Raw genomic sequence first — 26982 nt, forward strand, 5'->3', positions numbered from 1 at the left:
AGATGTGAATCGTGCCTTCAACACATGTTTTTGATCTATTGAAGTCTATGGAACCAAAAACACAACCTGCATGTGAACGTGACCCATAAAAAAACATGCTAAATGGACTGCAGTGTGTTTCTGCAAAACTGAAAACCCACTAAAAAATGCATAGGTGTGAACCAGGCCTTAAAGAGAAGTTTTATTCATTAATTTTATTGTCTCACAAAATAGTAAACTTGATTTTATTTCTATAATATTTGTCATCAGTTTCTGCCTGTGATGTGGAATTTTCTATGCCAGGTCCATTCTTTCCTGAAAGTTTTAAGACAATTAATATTTGTGTCAGTTTTTCACTACAAGCATTGAAAATGAAGACCGTTATGGTGAGATAACTCTTTGATCCTAAAAATGCAAATTTCTCAGGTGTATCCAATCCTGCCATATCAGAAGGAACTCTTGCCAGCTCCCATCTCAGTTCTGCTATCTGCTCAGACAGCTTCTCGCGGACCACCAAGACTGATGTTGAACAAGAAAAGAGGGAAGCAGGCCTTCGTGAAGGTAAATCATCGCACATAGCTATATTTTTGCCTGGGATAGTATGGTTGAGTCAGAATTGGTGCCTTGTTTGAGCCAGAATAAAACCTATTTACAGTAAGAAGTATAATATGTTCCTCTGCTGATCCACTTGTATTCAAAGTGGACCTGAACTCCAAAAATTAAGATTTGCTACTGTGTAGGGAACATCTAGAAATGTTAATTGTGCCTATATACACACAGTATCTCACAATAGTGAGTACACCTCTCACATTTTTGTAAATATTTTATTATATCTTTTCATGTGACAACACTGAAGAAATTACACTTTGCTACAATGTAAAGTAGTGAGTGTACAGCTTGTATAACACTGTAAATTTGCTGTCCCCTCAAGATAACTCAACACACAGCCATTAATGTCTAAACTGCTGGCAACAAAAGTGAGTACACCCCTAAGTGAAAATGTCCAAATTGGGTCTAAAGTGTCAATATTTTGTGTGGCCACCATTATTTTCCAGCACTGCCTTAACCTTCTTGGGCATGGAGTTCACCAGAGCTTCACAGGTTGCCACTGGAATCCTCTTCCACTCCTCCATGATGACATCACGGAGCTGGTGGATGTTAGAGACCTTGCGCTCCTCCACCTTCCATTTGAGGATGCCCCACAGATGCTCAGAAGGGTTTAGGTCTGGAGACATGCTTGTCCATTCCATCACCTTTACCCTCAGCTTCTTTAGCAAGGCAGTGGTCGTCTTGGAGGGGTGTTTGGGGTCATTATCATGTTGGAATACTGCCCTGCTGCCCAGTCTCCGAAGGGAGGGGATCATGCTCTGCTTCAGTATGTCACAGTACATGTTGGCATTCATGGTTCCCTCAATGAACTGTAGCTCCCTAGTGCCAGCAGCACTCATGTAGCCCCAGACCATGACACACCCACCACCATGCTTGACTGCAGTCGAGACACACTTGTCTTTGTACTCCTCTCCTGGTTGCCACCACACACACTTGTCACCATCTGAACCAAATAAGTTTATCTTAGTCTCATCAGACCACAGGACATGGTTCCAGAAATCCATGCCCTTAGTCTGCTTGTCTTCAGCAAACTGTTTGCAGGCTTTCTTGTACATCATCTTTAAAAGATGCTTCCTTCTGGGATGACAGCCATGCAGACCAATTTAATGCAGCGTGCGGCGTATGGTCTGAGCACTGACAGGCTGACCCCCCACCTCTTTAACCTCTGCAGCAATGCTGGCAGCACTCATACGTCTATTTTCCAAAGACAACCTCTGGTTATGACACTGAGCATGTGTACTCAACATCCTTGGTCGACTATGGCGAGGCCTGTTCTGAGTGGAACCTGTCCTGTTAAATCACTGTATGATCTTGGCCACCATGCTGCAGCTCAGTTTCAGGGCCTTGGAAATCTTCTTATGGCTTAGGCCTTCTTTATGTAGAGCGACAATTCTTTTTTTCAGATCCTCAGAGAGTTCTTTGCCATGAGGTGTCATGTTGAACTTCCAGTGACCAGCATGAGAGTGATAACACCAAATTTAACAAACCTGCTCCCCATTCACACCTAAGACCTTGTAACACTAACGAGTCACATGACACCGGGGAGGGAAAATGGCTAATTGGGCCCAATTTGGACATTTCCACTTAGGGGTGTATTCACTTTTGTTGCCAGTGGTTTAGACATTAATGACTGTGTGTGGAGTTATTTTGAGGGGACAGCAAATTTACACTGTTATACAAGCTGTACACTCACTACTTGACATTGTAGCAAAGTGTCATTTCTTCAGTGTTGTCACGTGAAATGATGTAATAAAATATTTACAAAAATTTGAGGGGTGTGCTCACTTTTTTGAGATACTGATACGAAAAATATCTGCGGAAAATAGCGCCTAAGGCAAGTCCTGAAATTGCACCCTTGTCCAAACGTCTGATAACTGAGAGTGGTTGATTCACTAGCCCAGAAAGCTGTGAGTGCAAATAGCATAAGGAGAGGGTTGGGACTTTATGTGAAGCATGCAACCAAATTGGCGACATGAACAAGGAGTGTCTGGCGAGTGTATAGTAAACAGTATCTTATACACATTGTATCATATCATACATGTTATATTATAACAAAGTACATATAAATATAATTTATTTCATATATGTATCACATAACATAATAGCATAATGGCATATTGATACATGATATTAACATTATAAAAACACCAGACTCTAGGATCCATGTTCACACAATATATAACAAAACCATACCTAATTTGGTAAAGGCCAGTAAAACATAATCGATAAAAATGTTGATGACACTCTTGAGATGTATAGTCATAATGATAGCATCTATATATCTCGACGCGTTTCATGGATAACTTCCACTCTTCGGGAGCAGATGCGAAACCGGTGTCTATAAAAATATTGTAAGATTACAATGGGTCTATCCACAAGAGAGGAAGGGGGGAAAAATTATATAGATAGGATAATAACCACAAAACACCCATTCATACTTACAGATAAACTATGAGTCTGGGTGAAAGGCCCTGAGGACTGGAGGCTGGCTGGGGGAAAGGGTATCATTCGTCTCGGGAGCTGAGGTGGTAAACCCCAAGGCACAATGGTGGAAAGCCAACAGGAGTCAGGTATCCCTGGGGAATAGTCCCCCATGTATATTGAAAAGTGATGTAGACCACATCACCATGTATCTAAAACAATATGAAATGTATGTGTAATTATACGCGAAAATATTACATGATAATCCAATAATTGCTGAAATGTACCATTAACAAAATAGACAGAAATCTGGTGGTATAATGTTAGTGAGCCTATACTGGGTATAGAACTAAAAAGATAAGATAAAAAAGTGAAGCAGTGTATTCCATCCCTCTCCTTATGCTATTAACAAATAGGGATGAAGGTACTTGATTTTCGATGTCCTGAGCCTCATACAAAGTCCCAAACCCTTTCTCTTTTTTAATAAGCTGTAAGTGCAGTCCAAATCATTTATGCCCATTGTAACAGTGACCCACTACGAGTGAATAAAAACACCAACAGTCACCTACCCTTCATCTATACGGGCAGAGCCAGCATCCCCCACAAGTGGCACCCATGGCACAAGCCATAGATTCCATACCCTAGGTACACCACTGCTAAGCAGTATCCTGAAAGATCTACCCTGTTTAGATTTTCTTCCTGAAAATTAGCAGTGCACTTCCTGTACATAATCCGTCCCAGCTTCATAACTGTATACATTGTAATGCCAGATCTTCCAGGATGATCATGAAATGACATGTGAAGATGTCACTACTGTGTTGCTCACTGTTTTCTTTCCTGGGGAAGAATCTGTACCTGAGGACCTCCAGTGCAAAGATCTACCTGCCTCTGTGATTTCTGAGCATCTCTTGCTGCTTTTTCAATATTACCCTAAAAGATCATCAGATCACCGTTAATAGGGGTAGCTCTGACGAGAGTAATCAAAGTACTGTCTTTACCAAAATGGCTTCCTCTGCACAGACAAAGTACAGAACAAGCCAAGGTAAACCAATAACGGGTAAAGGTCAGCTGCAAAGAGCATATAGCCCAAGGCTTTCCAGCATGTGGGACCTTCCTTTAAAGCCTGTGAGTCAGGGATGGACAGCTGAAGCCTTGAATTGTGCAGAATCAAGCTGTCAAACAGTTTGACAGCTCAGTCCTAAAGATTACACAGGGAGTGCCACGGATCAACAGGAATTACAAAGAAATGCATTGCATGCAGTTGCGGGGCACCCCTATTCAGTTTAATGGGTTGCATTCGGCGGATGGTACTGCATGCTAAACACAACAGTAGGGAAAGTGTTTGCCGCGCCGTGATACTGTGGAGTTTAAGGAGTTAACTCAGGGGGTGAAACAAATGATCCTGAAGGAGAAATCCTTGTGTAAAAGAGACCTATTAAAAGAGAAAATAAAATAAAATTCATTTTTAACCCATATTTGTTTTTTTAACCCCAACATTTGTAGTTAAAATGTCAGCAACCCTAATTACATTTTATTACCTCCTTCATTCCTTTCCATTACTTTTTTTTTTTTGTTTACATGTAAACTTTAAAAAATTGCATTTGTTCATTTTTCTGGAGCTGAATTTAAAACCCTTTGGCATCCTTACCTGCTGGAGGATTGTGTCCCAGCACTGCCATGCTTTAAATAGCCTGGACAGGTTATAGCAAGGGGCTGTTTTTGATGTGGCCCTCCATTTGACTTGTGGATAGAAATGTGACTCTTTGCAAAACACTAATATAGGCAATACTGGTGACACGTGCTTTGCTTGTTTCTTACATTTTATCTATAAGGTGCTTAAAAAGACACTCCTAAACAATAGCATTATTAAATTATTTGTAGCTACCCTGAAACAAAAAGCAAATGTAGTAAAATGTAAATTCTGCATGGCTAACAAGGAGATCCCCAGTGACTTTACAAATGGACTACTTCTGAAAACCTAAAGTGACAATAGGCATGTTTATCAGACCAGCAAAAGAGAGCTACAGTAAGTGGTGTTGGTGTTTAGATAGTATCTCTACACAGGGCCCTAGTACCCTCTGTTCTGACAGGTGCTCCAATCTGAATCTCAAGCTTCCTCTTGGAGCGCTCTGCTAGCCCTTCAGCTGCACACACTTCTTCCTACCTATTTTAGCCCACGTTCACATTGGGCTGATTTATTATTCGATTCGACATGTCAAATCACATACCAAATTGGCGACTATTGTCGGCAATGGCACCATCTGAATCAAAGTAGTTCCTGTACTACTTTTGGCTACTTTGGGGGGCGATTTGAATAGACATCTGTACAGGATCCCGCACAGATGTCTGTAAAATCATCCCCGAAGTCGGACTGCATTACTGGTTTGAAATTGTGCGAGTTCAGCTGAACTCGCAAGATTTCTAACCCGCATCAGTATGAACCTGGGCTAAAGAGGAGTTTTCTGACACCCATTCAGTCTCCTCTCCTGAGTTGGCCTCTTGCAATTCAGCTCTTGCGACTGATAGGCTGCCTGAGGAGGAGGTAGACAAGATCTCATCAAAACTTGAGGGTATTGATACCCTTAGTGATAAGGACTTCATTATGGGTTCCCTAAAATTGCCCAAACCTACTAAGACATTCCCAGTCCATTCACTTTAATGCCCCGTACACACGGTCGGATTTTCCGACGGAAAATGTTCGATGGGAGCTTGTTGTCGGAAATTCCGACCGTGTGTAGTCTCCATTGGACATTTTCCATCGGAATTTCCGTCACACAAAATTTGAGATCTGGATCTCAAATTTTCCAACAAGAAAATCCGTTGTCATAAATTCCGATCGTGTGTACACAATTCCGACGCACAAAGTTCCACGCATGCTCGGAATCAAGCAGAAGAGCCGCACTGGCTATTGAACTTCTTTTTTCTCGGCTCGTCGTATGTGTTGTACGTCAACGTTCGGAATTTCCAACAAGATTTGTATGACCGTGTGTATGCAAGACAAGTTTGAGCCAACATCTGTCTGAAAAAATCCATGGATTTTGTTGTCGGAATGTCCGATCGTGTGTACGGGGCATTAAAGCCTATCTTGTACAGTGACTGTACTCACCATGAAAAATTATTTGCTCCTCCTAAATATTTTGCTCAACAATATCCTATTGAGGAGGGTTTCCTGCAGAAAAGGATGGTCCTTGTAGTGGATCCAGTCATTTCTTGTCTTAATAAGACACTAATGGAAGACAATCTTGTGTTCAAGGACCCAGTGGACAAGAGGTTAGAGGTCCTGTTTAAGGCTCTATTTTCCTCAATAGGCTCTGCCATGCAGCCTGTTACCTTCATAGCTGTCTGTAAGACCTACCTTGTTCCTAGACTAAATAAATGCATGGTTTAAGACCTGAGCTCATCTTAACAGATGCTTTTGTTAACCACATGGAGATTTTGCCAGATACGCTTAGCCAGATTTCAAGAATTACCCTCTTCCCATCCATATGCAAATGATGGCTCAGCTGATGATTAGATGAACTTTCAAGTGGGGAGGCTTATTTGGTCCCTCCTTGGACAAGCAAATAAAGGAAATCATTGGGGGGGTAAGGGGGGTAAAAGTATGCCCCCCCCCTAAGAAAAAGACGTATCAAGCTTCTGCAGGTAGGCCTTCTACTTCTGAGAATAGAAAAAGCTCATTTCATCCCTTTCAGGCCTCCAGCTCTAAGTCTGGAACACACATTCATCAGAAGACATGGACCTTTCAGCCAGCCAAGTCTCATAGCCCCCTTGTTAGAGTAGGGGTGCCTCCACTTGTTAGAGTAGGGGACCTCTGTTGACCTTTTTTGTCCTTCTGGTCTCAAGAAATTTCCAATGTTTGGGCCCAGAGCATTAATTCCAGGGGCTACAAAAACTGGAGTTTTATATTCTGCCTCTTTCCCGCTTCTTGTTCTTAAATTTACCTCCTTCATTGCAAAGATGGGCAGATCTTCTTGCTGCCATTCAACAGCACCTCTCCCAGGGGATCATTGACCCTGTCCTGAACAAGGAATGCTTTCAGGGTTTCTACTTGAACCTGTTCAGAGTTCCGAAGGCAAATGGAGGTGTATGGATGGTTCTGGATCAGAAAACTCTCAACTTGTTCCTGTAGGTTCAAAAGTTTTGCATTGAATTGGCCAGGTCGGTCATTGCCTCTCTAATCCCGGGGGGAATTTTATGGCCTCTATGGACATCAGGGATGCTTACTGACACATTCTCAATGCTATCTGCATTTTGCTGTGGGAGCTCAGCATTATCAATTTCTTGCCCCTCCCTTTGTCCTTCTCACGCCCCCTGGGTTTTCTCCATGGTGCTTGCCTCTACCTTTGCTCTATTCACAGGAAATACATGTTGTGGAATACCTTGACTCCTGTTAAAGGACCAGTCCTCCCTAATCTTGTCAGCCAAAGTGCAGCGGACTGTGCAGGCTCTGCTGCAATTGGTTGGATCCTCATACTTTGAAAGTCTTTCCTGGAACTGACTCATTGGTTAGGTTGAGGTTGTCTGGGCCTTTTATTGGATATGGCACTCACCAGGATCGTCCTGCCCCAGGACAAAGTTTTGTTCCTCTACTCATGTGCCTGGACCCTAGAGTTCCAGGGTCGACTTTTTTGATTTTTTTTCCTGCATTAGGTTCTTGGGCCTGATGGTAGTCTCCTTCCAGGCAGTACCATACACCCAGATTCACTTCAGACCACTGCAACATTCTGCCAACATAGGACAGCCTGAACTGCCTCATGCAGCTGACCCTCAAGTCTAGACCCATCCTGGTGTGGTGGATTTCCAACCTGGTCATGGAGTTAGGGAAAGCCTTTCCCCAAAGACATGAAAAGTTTTCTCAATGCCAGAACATGGCCGCCCAACTGCAGAGGAAAGTGAAGTATGTCAGTCTTCATTCCTATGTATTCCATTTTCTAGTGCTTGCCTCAGGCAAGGGCTGGGGATGGAAACAGGTGCATCAGAGCAAAGCCATCTCCTTGCTAGCTATAAAGTCAAGGGGCACCCTGTCAGACATCACAGCTAGTGTTACAGGGCACCTAGGGGGATGGGACAATGTACTACATGTACTTTGTCCCATGGGAACTGAAAAATGTTAAAAAAAAAAAAAATAGTATTACAAATATTCCATGCCCTATACTTCAAGAAAGCAATTTTACTGGTAAGTCAAAAATCCTGTGCTTGTCAAGTAAAAGGATGGCATCTCAGACAACACGTTCATTACTTTAATGGTATATTCTTAAAACCAGAAGACAGTTAGTAAATGTGTAATATGTGGATGGCATAATGTTTGAGAATTTTAACACTTCTTTTGTGAAAAAAATGCTGCTGAGATAAAACTTGTTAAATTACGAAACACGATAAAGAGGCCAGAAGAAGCTTGTACAGTTGCAATAAAAAGTATGTGAACCCTTTTGGAATGATATGGATTTCTGCACAAATTGGTCATAAAATGTGATCTGATCTTCATCTAAGTCACAACAATAGACAATCACAGTCTGCTTAAACTAATAACACGCAAAGAATTAAATGATACCATGTTTTTATTGAACACACCATGTAAACATTCACAGTGCAGGTGGAAAAAGTATGTGAACCCTTGGATTTAATAACTGGTTGAACCTCCTTTGGCAGTAATAACTTCAACCAAACGTTTCCTGTAGTTGCAGATCAGACATGCACAACGGTCAGGAGTAATTCTTGACCATTCCTCTTTACAGAACTGTTTCTGTTCAGCAATATTCTTGGGATGTCTGGTGTGAATCGCTTTCTTGAGGTCATGCCACAGGATCTCAATCGGGTTGAGGTCAGGACTCTGACTGGGCCACTCCATGTTTAAGCCATTCTGTTGTTGATATACTTCTATGCTTTGGGTTGTTGTCCTGTTGCAACACCCATCTTCTGTTGAGCTTCAGCTGGTGGACAGATGGCCTTAAGTTCTCCTGCAAAATGTCTTGATAAACTTGGGAATTTATTTTTCCTTCGATGATAGCAATCCGTCCAGGCCCTGACGCAGCAAAGCAGCCCCAAACCATGATGCCCCCACCACCATACTTCACAGCTGGGATGAGGTTTTGATGTTGGTGTGCTGTGCCTCTTTTTCTCCACACATAGTGCTGTGTGTTTCTTCCAAACAACTCAACTTTGGTTTCATATCTGTCCACAGAATATTTTGCCAGTACTGCTGTGGAACATCCAGGTGCTCTTGTGCAAACTGTAAACGTGCAGCAATGTTTTTTTTGGACAGCAGTGGCTTCCTCTGTGGTATCCTCCCATGAAATTCATTCTTGTTTAGTGTTTTACGTATCATAAATTCACTAACAGGGATGTTAGCATATGTCAGAGACCTTGGTAAGTCTTTAGCTGACACTCTAGGATTCTTCTTCACCTCGTTGAGCAGTCTGCGCTGTGCTCTTGCAGTCATCATTACAGGACGCCCACTCCTAGGGAGAGTAGCAGCAGCGCTGAACTTTCTCCATTTATAGACAATTTGTCTTACCGTGGACTGATGAACAGCAAGGATTTTGGAGATACTTTTATAACCCTTTCCAGCTTTATGCAAGTCAACAATTCTTAATCGTAGGTCTTCTGAGAGCTCTTTTGTGCGAGGCATCATTCACATCAGGCAATGCTTCTTGTGAAAAGCAAACCCAGAACTGGTGTGTGTTTTTTATAGGGCAGGGCAGCTGTAACCAACACCATCAATCTCATCTCATTGATTGGACTCCAGTTGGCTGACACCTCACTCCAATTAGCTCTTGGAGATCTCATTAGTCTAGGGATTCACATACTTTTTCCACCTGCACTGTGAATGTTTACATGGTGTGTTCAAAAAAACATGGTAACATTTAATTCTTTTTGTGTCATTAGTTTAAGCAGACTGTGATTGTCTATTGTTGTGACTTAGATGAAGATCAGATCACATTTTATGAGCAATTTGTGCAGAAATCCATATCATTCCAAAAGGGTTCACATACTTTTTATTGCAACTGTATATACAGTGGGTATAGAAAATAATCCCCCCAGACACAATTTGTTTTATCCAGCTGTATTTACTCAGTGCAACTTATAATATCCAAGTAAAAGATATAACATGTCAGAAAAAAATTAAACAGAATCACTGAGTTGGAAAATGGAACACCCCATTGTGTTAGTATTTTGTTGAACCGCCTTTTGCTTTAATTACAGCCTTTAGTCTGTTGGGATATGTCTCTACTAACTTTGCACATCTAAACTTTGCAATATTTTGCAGACCATTTGTGGACTGCAGTCTTCAAGTCATTCCATAGATTTTCAATGTGGTTTAAGCCTGGGCTCTGACTAGGCTTTTTCTCCTTCAACCACCATGTGGTCATTTTTCCTGTGTGCTTTGGGTCATTGTCAGGCCCAAAGCAGCTGTCTCATACCCTGCCCTATTGCTGTGTACAGATGAATCACCTATAGATCCAGTGTTTACATGTAAATAACTGACATTGATATGTAAATAGAGGCGGCATTCATATGTATATCATGCCCCCCTGAAATCTTATTCACAATCACCTCTGCTGAATGCTGCCCACTGGGGAGATAAAGGGGCATTCTTGAAAGTCCTGCCTGCAACTGTGGTCATTAAGCCTACCAGCAGCATGTTCTGCAAAGGTGATCAAATTGGAGGGGGGTGTAGGGTAGGCAGAGAATAAATAACAGTTTGGGGTGCACAGGTGAGCAAGGATTTAGAGAAGTAAGGAAGGTGGGTGCAAAGTTGAGCAGAGGAGGCAGGTAGAGGTAAGGGAGGGGTTTGGAGTGGAGAGAATAGGGGAGGTTTGGGGTACAGAGGTTAGCAGGGATTTTAGGATGCAAAGGTGTACTGACAGGGTGGATAAAGATATAGGTTGTGTGTAGCGCAGCCCATTCATTTCAATTGGCTGCTCTATGCATTAGAAATACAGAACAAAGTCCCTAACCCTTTTTCAAAACCACACGGTGCCACAGCACCTTGAATTTAGGTGCATGTGAATACGCAAATGCCGAACAGCGAACAATTTAGGGTGTTCGTGGCAAATTCGAAAGCCGTGGAACACCCTTTAAAAGTCTATGGGAGAAATCAAAAGTGCTAATTTTAAAGGCTTATATGCATGGTATTGTCATAAAAAGTGTTTGGGGACCTGGGTCGTGCCCCGACGACATGTATCAATGCAAAAAGATTTTTTTAAAAACGGTCGTTTTTTCAGGAGCAGTGATTTTAATAATGCTTAAAGTGAAACAATAAAAGTGTAATATTCCTTTAAATTTCATACTTGGTGGGTGTCTATAGTATGCCTGTAAAGGGGCGCATGTTTCCCGAGTTTAGAACAGTCTGACAGCAAAATGACATTTCAAAGGAAAAAAAGTAATTTAAAACTACCCGCGGCTATAATGAATTGTCGGTCCGACAATACACATAAAAGTTCATAGATAAAAACGGCATGGGATTTCCCCATAGGGGAACCCTGAACCAAAATTAAAAAAAAATTGGCATGGGGGTCCCCCTAAATTCCATACCAGGCCCTTCAGGCCTGGTATGGATATTAAGGGGAACCCGATGCCAAAATTTTTAAAAAAATGGCGTGGGGGTCCTCCTAAATTCCATACCAGGCCCTTCAGGTCTGGTATAGATATTAAGGGGAACCCCGCACCAAAGTTTTTAAAAAAATGGTGTGGGGTCCCCCCAAAAATCCATACCAGACCTTTATCCAAGCACGCAACCTGGCAGGCTGCAGGAAAAGAGGGGGTACGAGAGAGCGCCCCCCCTCCTGAACCGTATCAGGCCACATGCCCTCAACATTGGGAGGGTGCTTTGAGGTAGCCCCCCAAAGCACCTTGTCCCCATGTTGATGGGGAGAAGGGCCTCATCCCCACAACCCTTGGCCGGTGGTTGTGGGGGTCTGCGGGCGGGGGACTTTTTGGAATCTGGAAGCTCCCTTTAACAAGGGAACCCCCAGATCCCACCCCCCCGTGTGAATTGGTAATGGGGTACCCCTACCATTTCACAAAAAAAGTGTCAAAAAGTTTAAAAAAAACACAAGAGACGGTTTTTGACAAGTTCTTTATTAATTTCTTCTTCTTTCGGCTTCTTCTTCCACCTTCTTTCTTCTGGTGTTCTTTCGGTGTTCTTCTTCTTCATCTTCTTCTTCTCCATCTTCTTCTTCTTCCGCTCTTCTCGTCCCGCATCTTCCTCCAGGCTTCTTCTCCGCTCCGTCCGCACGATCCGCCTCAGTGGGAGTCTTCAGCCATGTGACGCTTGGCTTCTTCTGACATTTCTTATATAACGGAGGGCGGGGCCACCCGGTGATCCCACCCTCCTCTGACATACAGGGAATTCACGGGACTTCCCTGTGGCTTTTCCCGTGTGAGGGGGGTGGGGTCACCGCCGGGTGACCCCGCCCCCCTTTGACAACTCGGGGAAAGCCACAGGAAAGTCCCGTGAATTCCCTGTGCATTACATGAGGTGACCGGTGACCCCGCCCTCCTCTGACGCATGGGGAATTCACGAGACTTCCCTGTGGCTTTCCCTGTGTTGTCAGAGGGTGGTGAGGTCACCTCAAAAGCCACAGGGAAGTCCCGTGAATTCCCCGTGCGTCAGAGCAGGGCGGGTCACTGGGTGGCCTCCGTTATATAAGAAATGTCAGAAGAAGCCAAGCGTCACAAGGCTGAAGACTCCCACTGAGGCGGATCGTGCGGACAGAGCGGAGAAGAAGCCTGGAGGAAGATGCGGGACGAGAAGAGCAGAAGAAGAAGAAGATGAAGAAGAAGATGGAGAAAGAAGAAGAACACCAAAAGAACACCAGAAGAAAGAAGATGGAAGAAGAAGCCGAAAGAAGAAGAAATTAATAAAGGACTTGTCAAAATCCGTCTCTTGTGTTTTTTAAACTTTTTGACACTTTTTTTGTGAAATGGTAGGGGTACATCTGTACCCCATTACCAATTCACACAGGGAGGGCAGAGATCTGGGAGTCTCCTTGTTAAAGGGGGCTTCCAGAGTCCGATAAGCCCCCCACCCGCAGACCCCCACAACCACTGGCCAAGGGTTGTGGGGATGAGGCCCTTCTCCCCATCAACATGGGGACAAGGTGCTTTGGGGGGCTACCTCAAAGCACCCTCCCAATGTTGAGGGGATGTGGCCTGATACGGTTCAGGAGGGGGGGGCGCTCTCTCGTCCCCCCCTCTTTTCCTGCGGCCTGCCAGGTTGCATGCTCAGATGAAGGTCTGGTATGGATTTTTGGGGGGACCCCACACCATTTTTTTTTTAATTTTGGTGTGGGGTTCCCCTTAATATCCATACCAGACCTGAAGGGCCTGGTATGGAATTTAGGAGGACCCCCACGCCATTTTTTAAAAAATTTTGGCACCAGGTTCCCCTTAATATCCATACCAGACCTGAAGGGCCTCGTATGGAATTTAGGGGGACCCCCACGCATTTTTTTTTTCATTTTGGGTCGGGGTTCCCCTGTGGGGAAATCCCATGCAGTTTTTATCAATGAACTTTAATGTGTATTGTCGGACCGACAATTCATTAATAGCCGCGAGTAGTTTTAAATGACTTTTTTTTCCTTTGAAATGTCATTTTGCTGTCAGACTGTCCTAAGCACGGGAAACATGCGCCCCATTTACAGGCATACTATAGACACCCCCCAGGTACGAAATTTAAAGGAATATTAAACTTTTATTGTTTCACTTTAAGCATTATTGAAATCACTGCTCCCGAAAAAACGGCAGTTTTTAAAAATTCTTTTTGCATTGATACATGTCCCCTGGGGCAGGACCCAGGTCTCCAAACACTTTTTATGACAATACCATGCATATAAGCCTTTAAAATTAGCACTTTTGATTATTCATGTTCGTGTCCCATAGACTTTCACAGTGTTCGCATGTTCGAACAAATTTTTTCCCTGTTAGCAAGTTCTGCTGCGAACCGAACCGGGGGGTGTTCGGCTCATCCCTACCCCTCACCTCCCCAGTCCATGGTGTGCAGGCAGTGAGGAGATGATGTGCTGTAACCTCTGCAACCAATCAGTGAGCAGTAATGATGTGCACTAACCTCTTGCAACCAATCAGTAAGCAGTAAGGATGTGCAACCTCTGGCAACCAATCAGTGCACAGTATTGATGTACAGTAATCTCTAGCAACCAATCAACAAGCAGAAGTCATGTGCTGTAACCTCTAGCAAATAATCAGTGAGCCGTAATGTGTGCTGTAAGCTCTAGCAGCCAGTCAGTGAACGGTAATGATATGCTGTAACCTCTGGCAACCAATCGCAATTGCTGCCTGATCTGATTCAGTAAGCTGATTTTGAATCTAGCTGCTATTTATTGCTAAGAGCAGATGGAGAGTGAAATTGCATGGGGGGGGCGCAAGAAAATGTTTGCCCAGGGTCCAATCAATATTAAAGAGAGCCCTGGCTGGAAGGTAAACTTTCTTCCATTGGACAACTTTCTGGCAGAGGGCAGCAGATTTTCCTCAAGAATTTGACAGTATTTTTCCCCATCCATTTTCCTTCTATCCTGACAAGTGCTCCAGTCCCTGCTGCAGACAAAACACCCCCATAACAGGATATTACCACCTCCATGCTTTACTGTAGGAATGGTGTTATTTGGATGTTGAGCTGTATTGGATTTCAGCCAGAAATCTCGTTGTTGTTGTTGAGGGCGGCCAAATACTTCAATTTTAGTCTCATCTGACCATAACATCTTTTTCCCTATGGCCTCGGAATCTTCAAGAAGCATTTTGGCAAAGCTCAGTTAGTCACATGTGGCCTTTCTTGGGGAATGGCTTTTTCTTGCAACCCTCCTGTACAAGCCACATTTGTGTAGAAATTGTGATATTGTTGTCACATGCACACAATGACCACTCTTCGTTATAAATTCCTGCAACTGCTTCAGAATTGCTGTAGGCCTCTTGGTAGCCTCTCTGACCAGTTTCCTCCTGACTCTTTCATCCAGTTTGGAGCGACGTCCTGATCCAGGGGAGGGTCTGTGTTGTACCAAATACCCTCCACTTCTTAATAATATATTTCACTGTGCTTCTAGGCATTGATAAAGCCTTTGACATTTTTTTTGTATTCATCTCCTGACTTGTGCCTGTCCACAACTTTATTCCAGAGATCTTTTGACAGTGCCTTGCCACCCATAGTTGAATGTTTGCTTCAGTTGCACAACCAGGGACTGAAATGCTCCAGGAAAGCTCCTTTCATGCTGAGCTAATCAAAATGACCACAGCTGATCACAGTTGAAAGTCAAATGGCTTTGTGTACCATTGAAAAGGTGATTAACTACACCTGATTACATTTACAAGTCATTTTTAGGAGGGGTTGATACTTTTTCCAAGTCAGTGATTCTGTTTGTTAATTTTTTTCTGACATGGTGTTACATCTTTCACTTGGATGTTATAAGTTGCATTGAGTAAATACAGCTGGATAAAATAAATACTGTGTCTGTCTTCATTTCAGGCTGCAAAGCAACAAAATGTAATTATTTTAAAGGGGGGTGATTCTTTTCTATACCCGCTGTATATACAAGCCTCCTCTGGCCTCCTTATCGCGTTTCATAATTTAACCGCTTGCCGACCACCTGCCGTCATTATACTGCGGCAGGTCAGTATGATCCCGCGAACCTTCGTAGCTGTACTTTGGTCCCTTTAAGCGAGATAGCAGGTGCGTGCCCACTGCACTGCGGGGGTGCAATGCGCGTGGCCGGCGGTCGAGACGAGAGAGCCAGAACAGGGGCTTGTGTGTGTAAACACACAAATTCCTGTTCTGTGAGGAGAAGAGAGACAGATTGTGAGTTCCTACTAACTAGGAACAACGATCTGTCATTTCCTCCAGTCACTCCCATCCCCCTTCAGTTAGAACACACAAGGGAACACAGTTAACCCCTTGATCTCCCCCTAGTATTAACCCCTTCCCTGCTAGTGACATTTACACAGTAATCAGTGCATTTTTACAGTGTTCAAAAAATCTCTCGCGCTACTCAGGGACAGTAAACAAACTAATACAAAAGTGCAAGCAAAGTGCACCAAAATCTCTAAGTGTATCACATAACACTAAACAGTAAAGGTGAATAAAGATTTTGCGCAAATTGTAGTAATAAATACACTGAATAAATATCATATCAAATAGGGTACATAAATGATCAACAAACGTGTTCTAAAACATCTAAATAAAGTGACAATGTGCAATATATAATATTACATAAATGTACCATAAATCTAATAATCCCAAATCATGTAGTGTATACTTCAAAAGTGTCCTTATATAGAATCATGTGAAAAAAAAGTGTATAACACCTTCCATGAGGGAAAGACACAGCTGTAAAATCAAAATGAATATATAAAAAAATGAAAAATGAAATAAATAAATAATGATGGATAATATATAATAAATGCAAAAGTGTTAATAAATGTCCTCTTTAAGTGAATAAATAAGTGGATATAATTCTGTTGCTATCAGGATTGATAGAGAAGGTTATCCATAAGTAATCCTGCTGTGGCTTCTTTAATATTAAAGTCTCCCAAAACTCTCACCTCAATGCTATGGAAAATAAGCAATCACCATCTGAGATCTCCACTGGCCTCCATGGGTGGGCAGATGTAACAGTGCTCCTCCTATGGGCGCAACCATTTGCTCCAAGATCGCAATGGTATGAGGAGGTACCTGTGTTGCTCTGATGTTCTGGAATATGTCTCTCCCAACATAAGAAGCTGAGATATTCGGAAAAAGGCAAAAAACATGTGGAGCCTGTGATGGTGCATTTTTATAGCACTGATCGCTGTATAATTGTCAATGGTCCCAAAAATGTGTCAGAAGTGTCCGATCTGCCAGCCATAATGTCGCTGATCACTGCCATTACTAGTAAAAAAAACATTATAATAAAAATGTCATAAATCTTTCCCCTGTTTTGAAGATGCTATCGTTTTTGCGCAAATCAATCAATATACGCTTATTGCGATTTTTATTACCAAAAATATGTAGAAGAATACATATCGGCCTAAACGTAGGAAAAAATTAGCCTTTTTTTTTTAAAAATGGGGATATTTATTATAGCAAAAAGTACAAAATATTGTGTTTTTTTCAAAATTGTCGCTCTTTTTTTGTTTATAACTCAAAAAATAAAAACCGCAGAGATGATCAAATACCACCAAAAGAAAGCTCTATTTGTGTACAAAAAATTTGTTTTGGTACAGCATCGCAGGACCGCGCAGTTGTCAGTCAAAACGACGCAGTTTTGTATCGCAAAAAATGGCCTGGTCATTGAGCAGCCAAATATTCCGGGGCTGCAATGGTTAACAAGTTTTTTCTCAGCAGCATTGTTTTCACAAAAGAAGTGTTAAAATTCTCAAACATTAATGCCATCCACATATTACTCATTTACTAACTGTCTTCTGGTTTCAAGAATATACTTGAGGGTGATTCTTTTCTATACCCACTGTAAATATATAACTGGTTCATAAAGTGATCTTGTTGCAGTTATTCACTTTCTGGTCCTTACAGAAGACAATGGAGCATTCTTTAAATCTGGAGGAAAAAAGATTTAACCACTAGATACAGAAAGGCTTCTTCACAGTAAGAGCTGTGAAAATGTGGAATATGCTCCCTCAAGAACTAGTTCTGGCAAGCTTAGTAGATTATTTGTTTAAAAAAATTAAGCATTTATTTATAAATAAACAAAATATAACCAGATATTAAGATTGATCAGTAATAACTCCAGAGGTTGTTTTTTTTTACCCACTGGAGTAAAGTAGACCATGGTTTTTAGTCTTTTTTTTTTCACCTTCCCCTGGATTAATTGTGGATATAGAGCTCCTAATATGGTGGTTTTTTTATTTGATTATTTTTCCTATAAGTTGAACAAGATGGACTAGGGCCTTTTTTTAAAACCTAACTATGTAGCTAAGAGCTGTCTGTTGCTGTACATAAGATAGGTGTGAATGATCAGGCTTTGCTCAGTTAGGTGTCAAGCAAAATTTAAAGTGATACTAAAGGTACAAGTTTTATTTATAAAAAATAACAAATTCAGAGGCCAGTGCATATCACTCTCCACTGCCCTAAAACATAATGCTAATGTGGCCCGGCGACTACTGTTAGAAAAACTCAGACAACTGGAGTCACACTTGCTTTCATCCCCTTCCCTGACCACTCTTAGGGAACTTGTAAGCACTAGGGCTGGGCTGAGGGACATTGACCTGGGTAAGACGGAGAAAGCTCTTCTTATGCCGCGTACACATGAGCGGACTTTTCGACTGGACTGGTCCGACAGTCTATCCGACGGACTTTCGCCGGACTTCCAACGGACTTTCCGAACAAATAGACTTGCCTACACACGATCACACCAAAGTCCAATGGATTCGTACGTGATGACGTACGACCGGACTAAAATAAGGAAGCCAGTAGCCAATAGCTGCCCTAGCGTCGGTTTTCATCCGTCGGACTAGCATACAGACGAGCAGACTTTTCGACCGGACTCGAGTCCGTCGGAAAGATTTGAAACGTGTTCCAAATCTAAAGTCCGTCAGATTTTTGACTGAAAAAGTCCGCTGTAGGTCCGATGAAGCCCATACACGGTCTAATTGTCCGGCGGACCAGTCTGGTCGAAAAGTCCACTCGTGTGTACGCGGCATTAGGCTGCGACAGACCTATTATGACTAGGCCAACAAACCGCATATGCTTCTAGACAACTCCATGAGTGGCAGCTGTTTCACCCACCCCTCTTAAAGATGCAAATGGCACCCTTCAATCTCATTCCTCTAAAATTGCCCAACTCTTTCACGACTACTACTCGACTCTATATAATGATCCGAGTGTGCCACATAATCCTCCATCCCCCAACTTATCCCAGGCCATCCACTCCTACCTAACGGACTGAGACCTCCCTATTCTATCCCCCTCCGCTCTAACTAGCCTCAACTCCTCTATCTCTGAGGAGGAAGTAACCAACACAATTAAATCTCTACCGAACAACAAGGCCCCTGGGCCCGATGGTCTACCATACCTCTACTACAAAACTTTTCTACCACTTCTTCTCCCCCACATCACACCTCTGTTTAACTCTTTCTTGACTGACACACCTATCCCGAGAGACATGCAGACCTCCTTCCTCACGTTGATCCCCAAACCGGGAAAGGACCATACACTATGCTCCAACTACAGGCCGATTGCACTCCTTAATACAGACCTAAAAATCTTTACAAAGCATTAGCAAATAGGTGAAACAACTACATGCCGTCACTAATCCACAAGGATCAAATAGGATTTATTCCCCTTTGCCAGGCAGGGGATAACAATCGGAGAGTTATTGACCTCATAGTAGTTGCAAACAGGAATAGGTCTGAGGCATTGCTCCTCAGCCTAGATGCGGAAAAGGCCTTTGATAGTCTGGGTTGGCCTTTCCTGTTTGCAACACTCCATCGTGTTGGCATTAAGGGCCCTTTCCTTCAGGCCACCGCCCACCTATATTCACCCCCCTCGGCCCTAGTTAGGACTCAATTTGCCTCCTCCTCCACCTTCCCCATTACTAACGGGACCCGACAAGGCTGCCCACTTTCCCCTCTCCTCTATGCCCTATGTATTGAGCCCCTAGCAGCTCATATCAGAAAGAACACAAACATCCACGGCATCCCTGTCTGTACTAGGGACTTTAAGATATCCTTATTTGCGGACGATGTTCTGCTTACACTTACGCAACCTCATGTTTCCCTCCTGAACTTACACGTAGAGCTAGATCGCTACAGCGCCCTCTCAGGATACAAAATGAATAATTCTAAGACGGTAGCCCTCCCCCTCAATATACCCCACCAGACATTGTCTGCCCTTTCCTAATCATTCAATTACGCGTGGAGGACTTCCTCTTTAAAATACCTCGGTGTCCACCTCACACCCACCTACAACACCCTCTATAAGGCCAACTTCCCCCAACTATACACCTTCATTAGGGCCTCCCTGGCCAAGTGGAAATCTCTAAAGCTATCTCTCTTTGGCCGCCTGGTGACCATCAAGACGGCGATTCTACCTAAACTTCTCTACCTCTTTGAAATGCTGCCCATCCCTTCCCAGCCTCGCACTTTAGGAAACTTCAGAGCGACTTGATAAATTTTTCTGGAATTATAAGAAGCACCGGAATTATAAGAGGCAATTGCTAGACCAGTCCTGTATGCCCCCCGCGGCCAAGGCGGCCTTGCGTTCCCCAACATAGCCAAGTATTATCTAGCAGCCCAGTTACGTCCTGTAGCCTCTTGGTGTACCCTTCATGCTTACAATCGACGGACACAAATTAAGAAGTTGTGGGTGGCCCCCCCCCACCCAAATTCCATGTTGTGTAGTTTGGATGCACCGCTCAGTGGGTCACAGCTACTGGGACCAATGGTGCTCTTGCGAACGTTATGGCTTGCGCGCTAAATCGTTGTATCCGCTTACCACCCCTGCCTCCCTGGTCACCTCATTTCTATTTACACCCAATGTCCCGGACAGCCTGACCTCACAAATGTCCCACTTTTGGATGGGCAGGGCTTTATTTCGCTATGGTCAAATGGTGGATACCAGAACCAGAACCTTGCGATTGTTTCAGGATCTGAAATATGCTTTTGACTTGCCCAGACAGGCCTTTTTTAGTTACCTACAAATACGTCATTATGCGCAATCTTTGGTAAAATTAAAAAAAAATATGTCTAGAGGGCTCGTCCCCTAAAGGTATGATCTTGCGCACCTACCAGCTCCTAACCATGGACTTGTCACCAACCGGACCTCGACATGCCTATATGCGCAAGTGGAAGCAGGCCCTGGGTGAGGTTATACCCCTGAAGATGTGGCAGCTCATATGGTCACAGGCCTCTAAGAGCTCCAACTGCACACTCTATAAAGAAAACCAATACAAGATTTTAATCCACTGGTACCAAACCCCTGACCTGCTCCACTCCATATACCCCTCTGCCGACTCCCGCTGTTGTCGCTGTTGTAAAGATGTAGGGACGCTATATCATACCTATTGTACCTGCCCTCTGATCGCCCCCTACTGGCAGACGGTGCACTCCTTACTCCACTCCATCTTTGGTTCCTGGGTGCCCTTCAACCGTAAAACTTTCCTCATGGGCCCCCCACCCCCCTCTTTTTCTAAACTGTCTAAAAAGCTCTTAGCCCAGGTGCTGACAGCTGCACGATGTTTGGTAGCCCTGAAATGGAAAAGGAGGGAACACCCCTCATTGTTTGAACTGCACTCCAGGATCAGAGATGTTAAATGGATGGAATACCTGACAGCATCCCTAAATAACACCCTCAATACACACAACCGAGTGTGAGAGCTGTGAGATATGCTGGAGGCCCCTACAACCTGATATCCTGACGAACCTTGACCTCGGGGAGGTCGCATGTGGTTGGTGTCCCAGGGCGGTGCAGAGGTCCTAGGGCCGGGGGGTTGTCCTCTTCTATCTTTTCTCTCCTACTTTCTATCTGGCCATCTCCACTCTCTCTTGCTTTTCTGATTCTCTCTAACCCTCTCCGTATATTTCCCTTCTCCTCTATTCGCAAACATGCACTTTTGCAGGTTAGACTCTGTTGTGATACAGAAATTCTGAATCTTAATCAATCTGATGATACCATATACTGTTTTTGTATATACGATTTGCATGTCTTAACCGAGTTTTATCACTGGCCATAATGTATGTTGACAATTCGCCAGGTCTATGATTTCTACAACAATGCGTGTCTTCTTAATTTTTCTGATGGAAAATTTTGAAAATCAATAAAAAATTGTCAGTTTTCAAAAAAAAAAAAAAATAACAAATATGTCTACACGTGCTCTGTGCAATGGTTTTGCACAGAGCAGCCCCGATCTTAGTCTTTTTGGGTCCACCGCCTGCATTTCGGGCTCCCCCCCACCAAGTGCCCCCATACCAAGCAGCTTTCACTCCTGCATGCTCGCTCCCGAGCCCAGCTTTGTGTGTCCATGAGGCAGCAGAACGGGGGTCAGCCCCGCTCTCCGTGCTCTTCTCACTAACTGTGATTGACAGCAGTAGGAGCCAATGGCTCCCATTGTTTTGTCTCAGTCAGTGAGGAGGCAGAGAGCCAGGAGAGCAGTGGCTCTAATGCACATTGCTGAATCATAATTGGGCTCAGGTGAGTATCAGGGGGGTCTGGGGGGCAGGTTGCTCACATAAGGATTTGTACCTTCATACATAGAATGCATGGAGGTACAAAACCTTCAGCCTTTAGAACCACTTTAAGTGGAAAGCTTACTAAATTCTGCAGGTCTCACGAAATCATGTATCCCCCTTTTTTTTGTAATACCTGTACTTTGTTCTTTTCTAAGGAATTCTAATGGAACTGCATTGGGATACAGTTTTACTATTGACAGTTATTTCAGACATATTAGCGATGATTTTGTGTTGTTCTCAAGTCCTCTATAGAGGATCATTCCCTCAGCTGACAGGCTACAAATGGCAAGCAAGGGCTCATTCTCTCCCTCAACTGTCAACACATCTAGGAAAAAACAGCTGTCCAAGGTCCAGCACTAGTAAAAATGTTATTAGTCCAAGACAGCTGCAAGAAGCCCAACTTAGGGCTACACTGACGTGTTTCACTCACACTGGGTTTAATCCTATTTTTGTATGATCAAGTCCAGTGTGGGTGTAACATGTGAGATTGGGAGGAGGTACCAGGCAGGGCTACTTGCAGTTGTCCTGGTATAAATAAAGTTTCCAAGGACTACAGGGTGCTACCAACTGTTTTTTTTTTTCTTAATTTCAGACATGTTGCTAGGTAAGTCTGACTGTACACTGACATTTTTGTGTAATGTCAGACTCCCAAATTTAAATCTATACTTTGGTGTTTTCTTCACAAGGTTTCTTACATTGTGATATGTGGGCATACAGTTTTTGTGTCATATAATAGATGCTTATGATTAAACAACTTATATGTGACAATTGTGTTTATTCTATCTTCATTTAGTTGATGTTTCAGATGAAGACATAGAGGAGACCATTCTTGAAGACACCCTGCCTCTTACCAGAAAGAAAGAACCAGCCGCAGCCAGAGTAAAGCAGAAGAACAAGACAAGAGCAGGTGTGTGATCTCCAGTAACTCTATAACCTCTACGATAATATTTAATCTAATACAAGATGTAGGATGCAGTGCTTTTATTAATGTTTAGCAGAACTATTGCCAATAAAAAATGTTTGGTTTCCAAACTTTTGGACCATGTTTTAATACTGCCCTTTCACAGGTGTTAAGTAAATCATTAGGGCAAAACTCAATCTAAATAGTTGCATTCACAGTTAAAATACACATACTGCAAATGGATGGGTTATTTCCACCAAAGGCACAGTTCCTTTTGTAACATAACACTATATCACACTAACTGCTGTAACATCAATATACAGGAAAGCTATGGTGAAAAATAGTCCTGCAATGGTTCTCAACCCTGTCCTCAAGTACCCCCAACAGGCCATGTTTTTGGAAATTTCTCTTAGATTAAATAGCAAAATACCAAGCCATTGATTCTGATTTAACCACTTGCCGACCAGCCGCCATCATTTTACTGCGGCAGATCGGCATGATTCCGCGAACCGTCGTAGCTATACGTCAGCTCGTGGGATCGGGATAGCAGGCATGGGGGTGGCGATGCTCATGGCTGACGGTTTCGATGACTGCTGGCCATGAGCGATCGCAGGCACGAGTGGCAGATCACAGAAGTGTGTGTGTAAACACATAAATCCCTGTTCTGCTCTGTGAGTAGAGACAGCTTGGGTGTTCCTAATAGCTAGGATCCACGATCTGTCATTTCCTCTCGTCAGTCCCCTCCCCCTTCAGTTAGACACACATTTAGCAGGGAACACAGTTAACCCCTTGATCGCCCCCTAGTGTTAACCCCTTCCCTGCCAGTGACATTTTTACAGTAATCAGTGCATTTTTATAGCACTGATCGCTGTAAATGCCAATGGTCCCAAAAATGTGTCAAAAGTGTCCGATGTGTCCGCCATAATGTCGCAGGCCCGATAAAAATCGCAGATCGCCGCCATTACTATTAAAAGAAAATAATAATAAAAATGCTATAAATCTATCCCGTTTTGTAGACGCTATAATTTTTGCGCAAACCAATCAATATACGCTTATTGCGATTTTTTTACCAAAAATATGAAGAAGAATTCATATCAGTGTAAACTGAGAAAAAAATCGCTTTTTTTAAAAAAAAAATGGGGATATTTATTATAGCAAAAATTACAAAATATTGTGTTTTTATCAAAATTGTCGCTCTTTTTTTGTTTATAGCGCAAAAAAAAACAAAACGCAGAGGCGATCAAATACCACCAAAAGAAAGCTCTATTTGTGGGAAAAAAGAACCTCAATTTTGTTTGGGTGCAGTGTCACACGACTGCGCAATTGTCAGTTAAAGTGACGCAGTGCCGAATTGCAAAAAAAAAAATGGCCCGGTCATTCAGCAGCCAAATCTTCCAGGGCTGAAGTGGTTAAAGCACCTATGCAAGATGAAGGAAAACCTGCAAACATGGCCTGTTGGGGGTACTTGAGGACAGGGTTGAGAACCACTGCTCTAAAGGGTGAGGGCACCCAAAAATGTGATTTCTATTATAGGCAGAGTCGGATGAGCTGAATCACCTAGGTATTTTTTAATATGTTAGAGTGTTTTTATTAAATATCATAAAGACAATGTAATCTACTCATTTTATTCATTTTAAATACAATTTTTAAAGGTTTTATATGGTATTTTTGCATTAGTACCCTTACTTATAACCTAATTGGAATCATAGTTTGAACACTGCCTATAAGGTAGGTTTCAAGAAAGGAGTGTTCCCTTGAAAAAATATTACAGATGCAGAGAATTCTCTAAAATCATAGGTCCCGGCATTGGGTAGTTGAGTCTTGCTACTGGTTATGTGTAGGGAAGCACTTGCTTCTATCAATATGCTCCTTCACACTAAGGTTGGTTTTACCCATTTTAATATAGAAACTGTGCTACACAGTTACTGCATGCATTTTGTATCTCTTCAAGACTCCTTCTTGAGGAAGTTATATTTTCCCAATGTATTTCCTGTCTCTATTTCTGGCCAGCATAGAATTTTGCGTTTCTCAGTCGAGCTTTGGCCAGAGACGTAATTATAACCTTCAGGGCCCTAGTGCAAGAAACCATGAAGGTTCCCCTTTACCCCATCCCGGGGCCCTTTCTATTGGTCCCAGGGCACTTACCACTGGTCCCGGGGCCCTTCACACTGATTACGGGGCCCTTTATTACTGTCCCACAGTGTCACCCTTTCATATGTTCTGCAGTGGACTATCTTCCTGCATAGTTGCCAACCTTTCTAAAATATTTTCATGGACAACTTTTTAGGCATGTGTTCAGCCAGTCATTGTAGGTGGAGAATATATCCTAATTAGGGGTGGGACATTTAAAATGGGCATGGTTCTACAAGAGACACCTAATACCATACCCCTTTGCAACACCCCCTGGAATGCCTCCATACCCCCCGCACATCCCTGTACTTCCCAAATAACCTCTGTACCCCTAGCACACCTCCATATCCCCCAGCACATGTCTGTATACCCTTGCACATGGCTGCACCCCCTACACACACCTCTGCACCTCCCAGCATCTTCTGTACCCCCCCAGCACACCTCTGTACCCCCTATACACCTCTGCATCTCCTAGAATCTTCTTTATCCCCCAGTATGCCTCAATATGTCCAGCAAGCCTTTGTATCCCCCAGTACACCTCTGCAACCCCCAGCACACCTCCGCACCCCCCACCCCCACCCCCACACACATCTCTGCACTTTCCAACATCCTCTGTGTTCCCAACTGCATATCCCCAGTATGTCTTCTTAACCCTCCAGCATACCTCTGCACCCCCCCTCCCAGCACATCTATGTACTCTGCCACACATCTATGCATCCTCCCCACCCCCCACACACCTCTGCACCACCCAGCATCCTTTGTATCTTACCAGCACACCTTTGTACACTGCAGCAAGCCTTTGTAACCACCAACATGCTTCTGTACCCCCCAGAAACATTTATGTACTCCATCTCACATCTGTGCACCCTCCACACCCCTAACACACCTCTGTACCCACTTGCACATCTCTGCACCTCCAACCCCACCCATTACACCTCCAATCCCTAGCACATCTCTGTACCCCCCTCCAACACACACAAAACAATGTACTTTCAGTATCCTCTGTACAACTCCCCCAGCACATCTCTGCAGCCTATTTAAAGAGGCGCTTAACTCACCTCATGGCCACTCTTCTCTGTTGCACATATTGATCGGCAGCTCTGTAGTGCCCTGCATCTCCCCCTGCCCCTCTGGCCAGCAGTTCACACTATACAGTGGAGAGGGGCCTCTGACCCGGACAGGCACCATCTTAATTACACAGGTGAGTCGCTCTGCTTGTTCACTGAACCTGGCCGGGTCAAAGGCCCCTCCCCTCTCCACTGTATATTGTGAACTGCTGGCTGGAGGGGCAAAAGGAGATGCAGGGCACTACAGATCTACTGATCAAAAGCTTCCCCCCCACTCCATTGTATAGCAGGCACCACAGAGCTACCAATTACCCCCCTCCCCCTCCACTGCATAGTCAACCACTAGCCGGAGGTGCTCTTTGTGACACTGGTAGTTCTGCCACTGCCTCTGCGCATTCCCAAAGCTCCTGTTGCATTGTGTATATTATAAAATACTTTTTAAAATCATTTATGAAATGGGGCTAGAGCAAGTCGGCAGACCTCCACTTCCAGAGGGAGGTAGGAAACCTTTCTAGGTACCTCTCTGCTGATAAATGTATTGTCCCAACTCTGAAATTCTGCCACCCAGCTATTTGAATGAAGTCACTAAGAAGCTGAAGAGCTACCTCCACTTGGAGATTGACTTAACTTTCCTCTGTGAAGCACAGCCCACTATTGGAAACCTAGTTTTTTCAATGTATTCTTTCTTGAGAAGATCGAATTGAG

The 26982-nt window shown here is 43.5% G+C and overlaps 1 protein-coding gene across 2 annotated transcripts in view; it reads left to right on the forward strand.

The window, feature by feature from the left end:
• Positions 1 to 26982, forward strand: part of LOC141110983 (tubby protein homolog) — a 143650-nt gene that overhangs the window by 38302 nt on the left and 78366 nt on the right. For both annotated transcript variants that reach the window (XM_073602850.1, XM_073602848.1), the window contains exons 5-6: positions 406 to 540; positions 22973 to 23086. In XM_073602850.1, the coding sequence (XP_073458951.1) occupies positions 406 to 540; positions 22973 to 23086 (249 nt within the window). The remainder of the gene's footprint in view (positions 1 to 405; positions 541 to 22972; positions 23087 to 26982) is intronic.

The sequence above is a fragment of the Aquarana catesbeiana genome, linkage group LG10 (genome assembly GCF_042186555.1).
Source record: "Aquarana catesbeiana isolate 2022-GZ linkage group LG10, ASM4218655v1, whole genome shotgun sequence".
Lineage (NCBI taxonomy): Eukaryota > Metazoa > Chordata > Amphibia > Anura > Ranidae > Aquarana > Aquarana catesbeiana.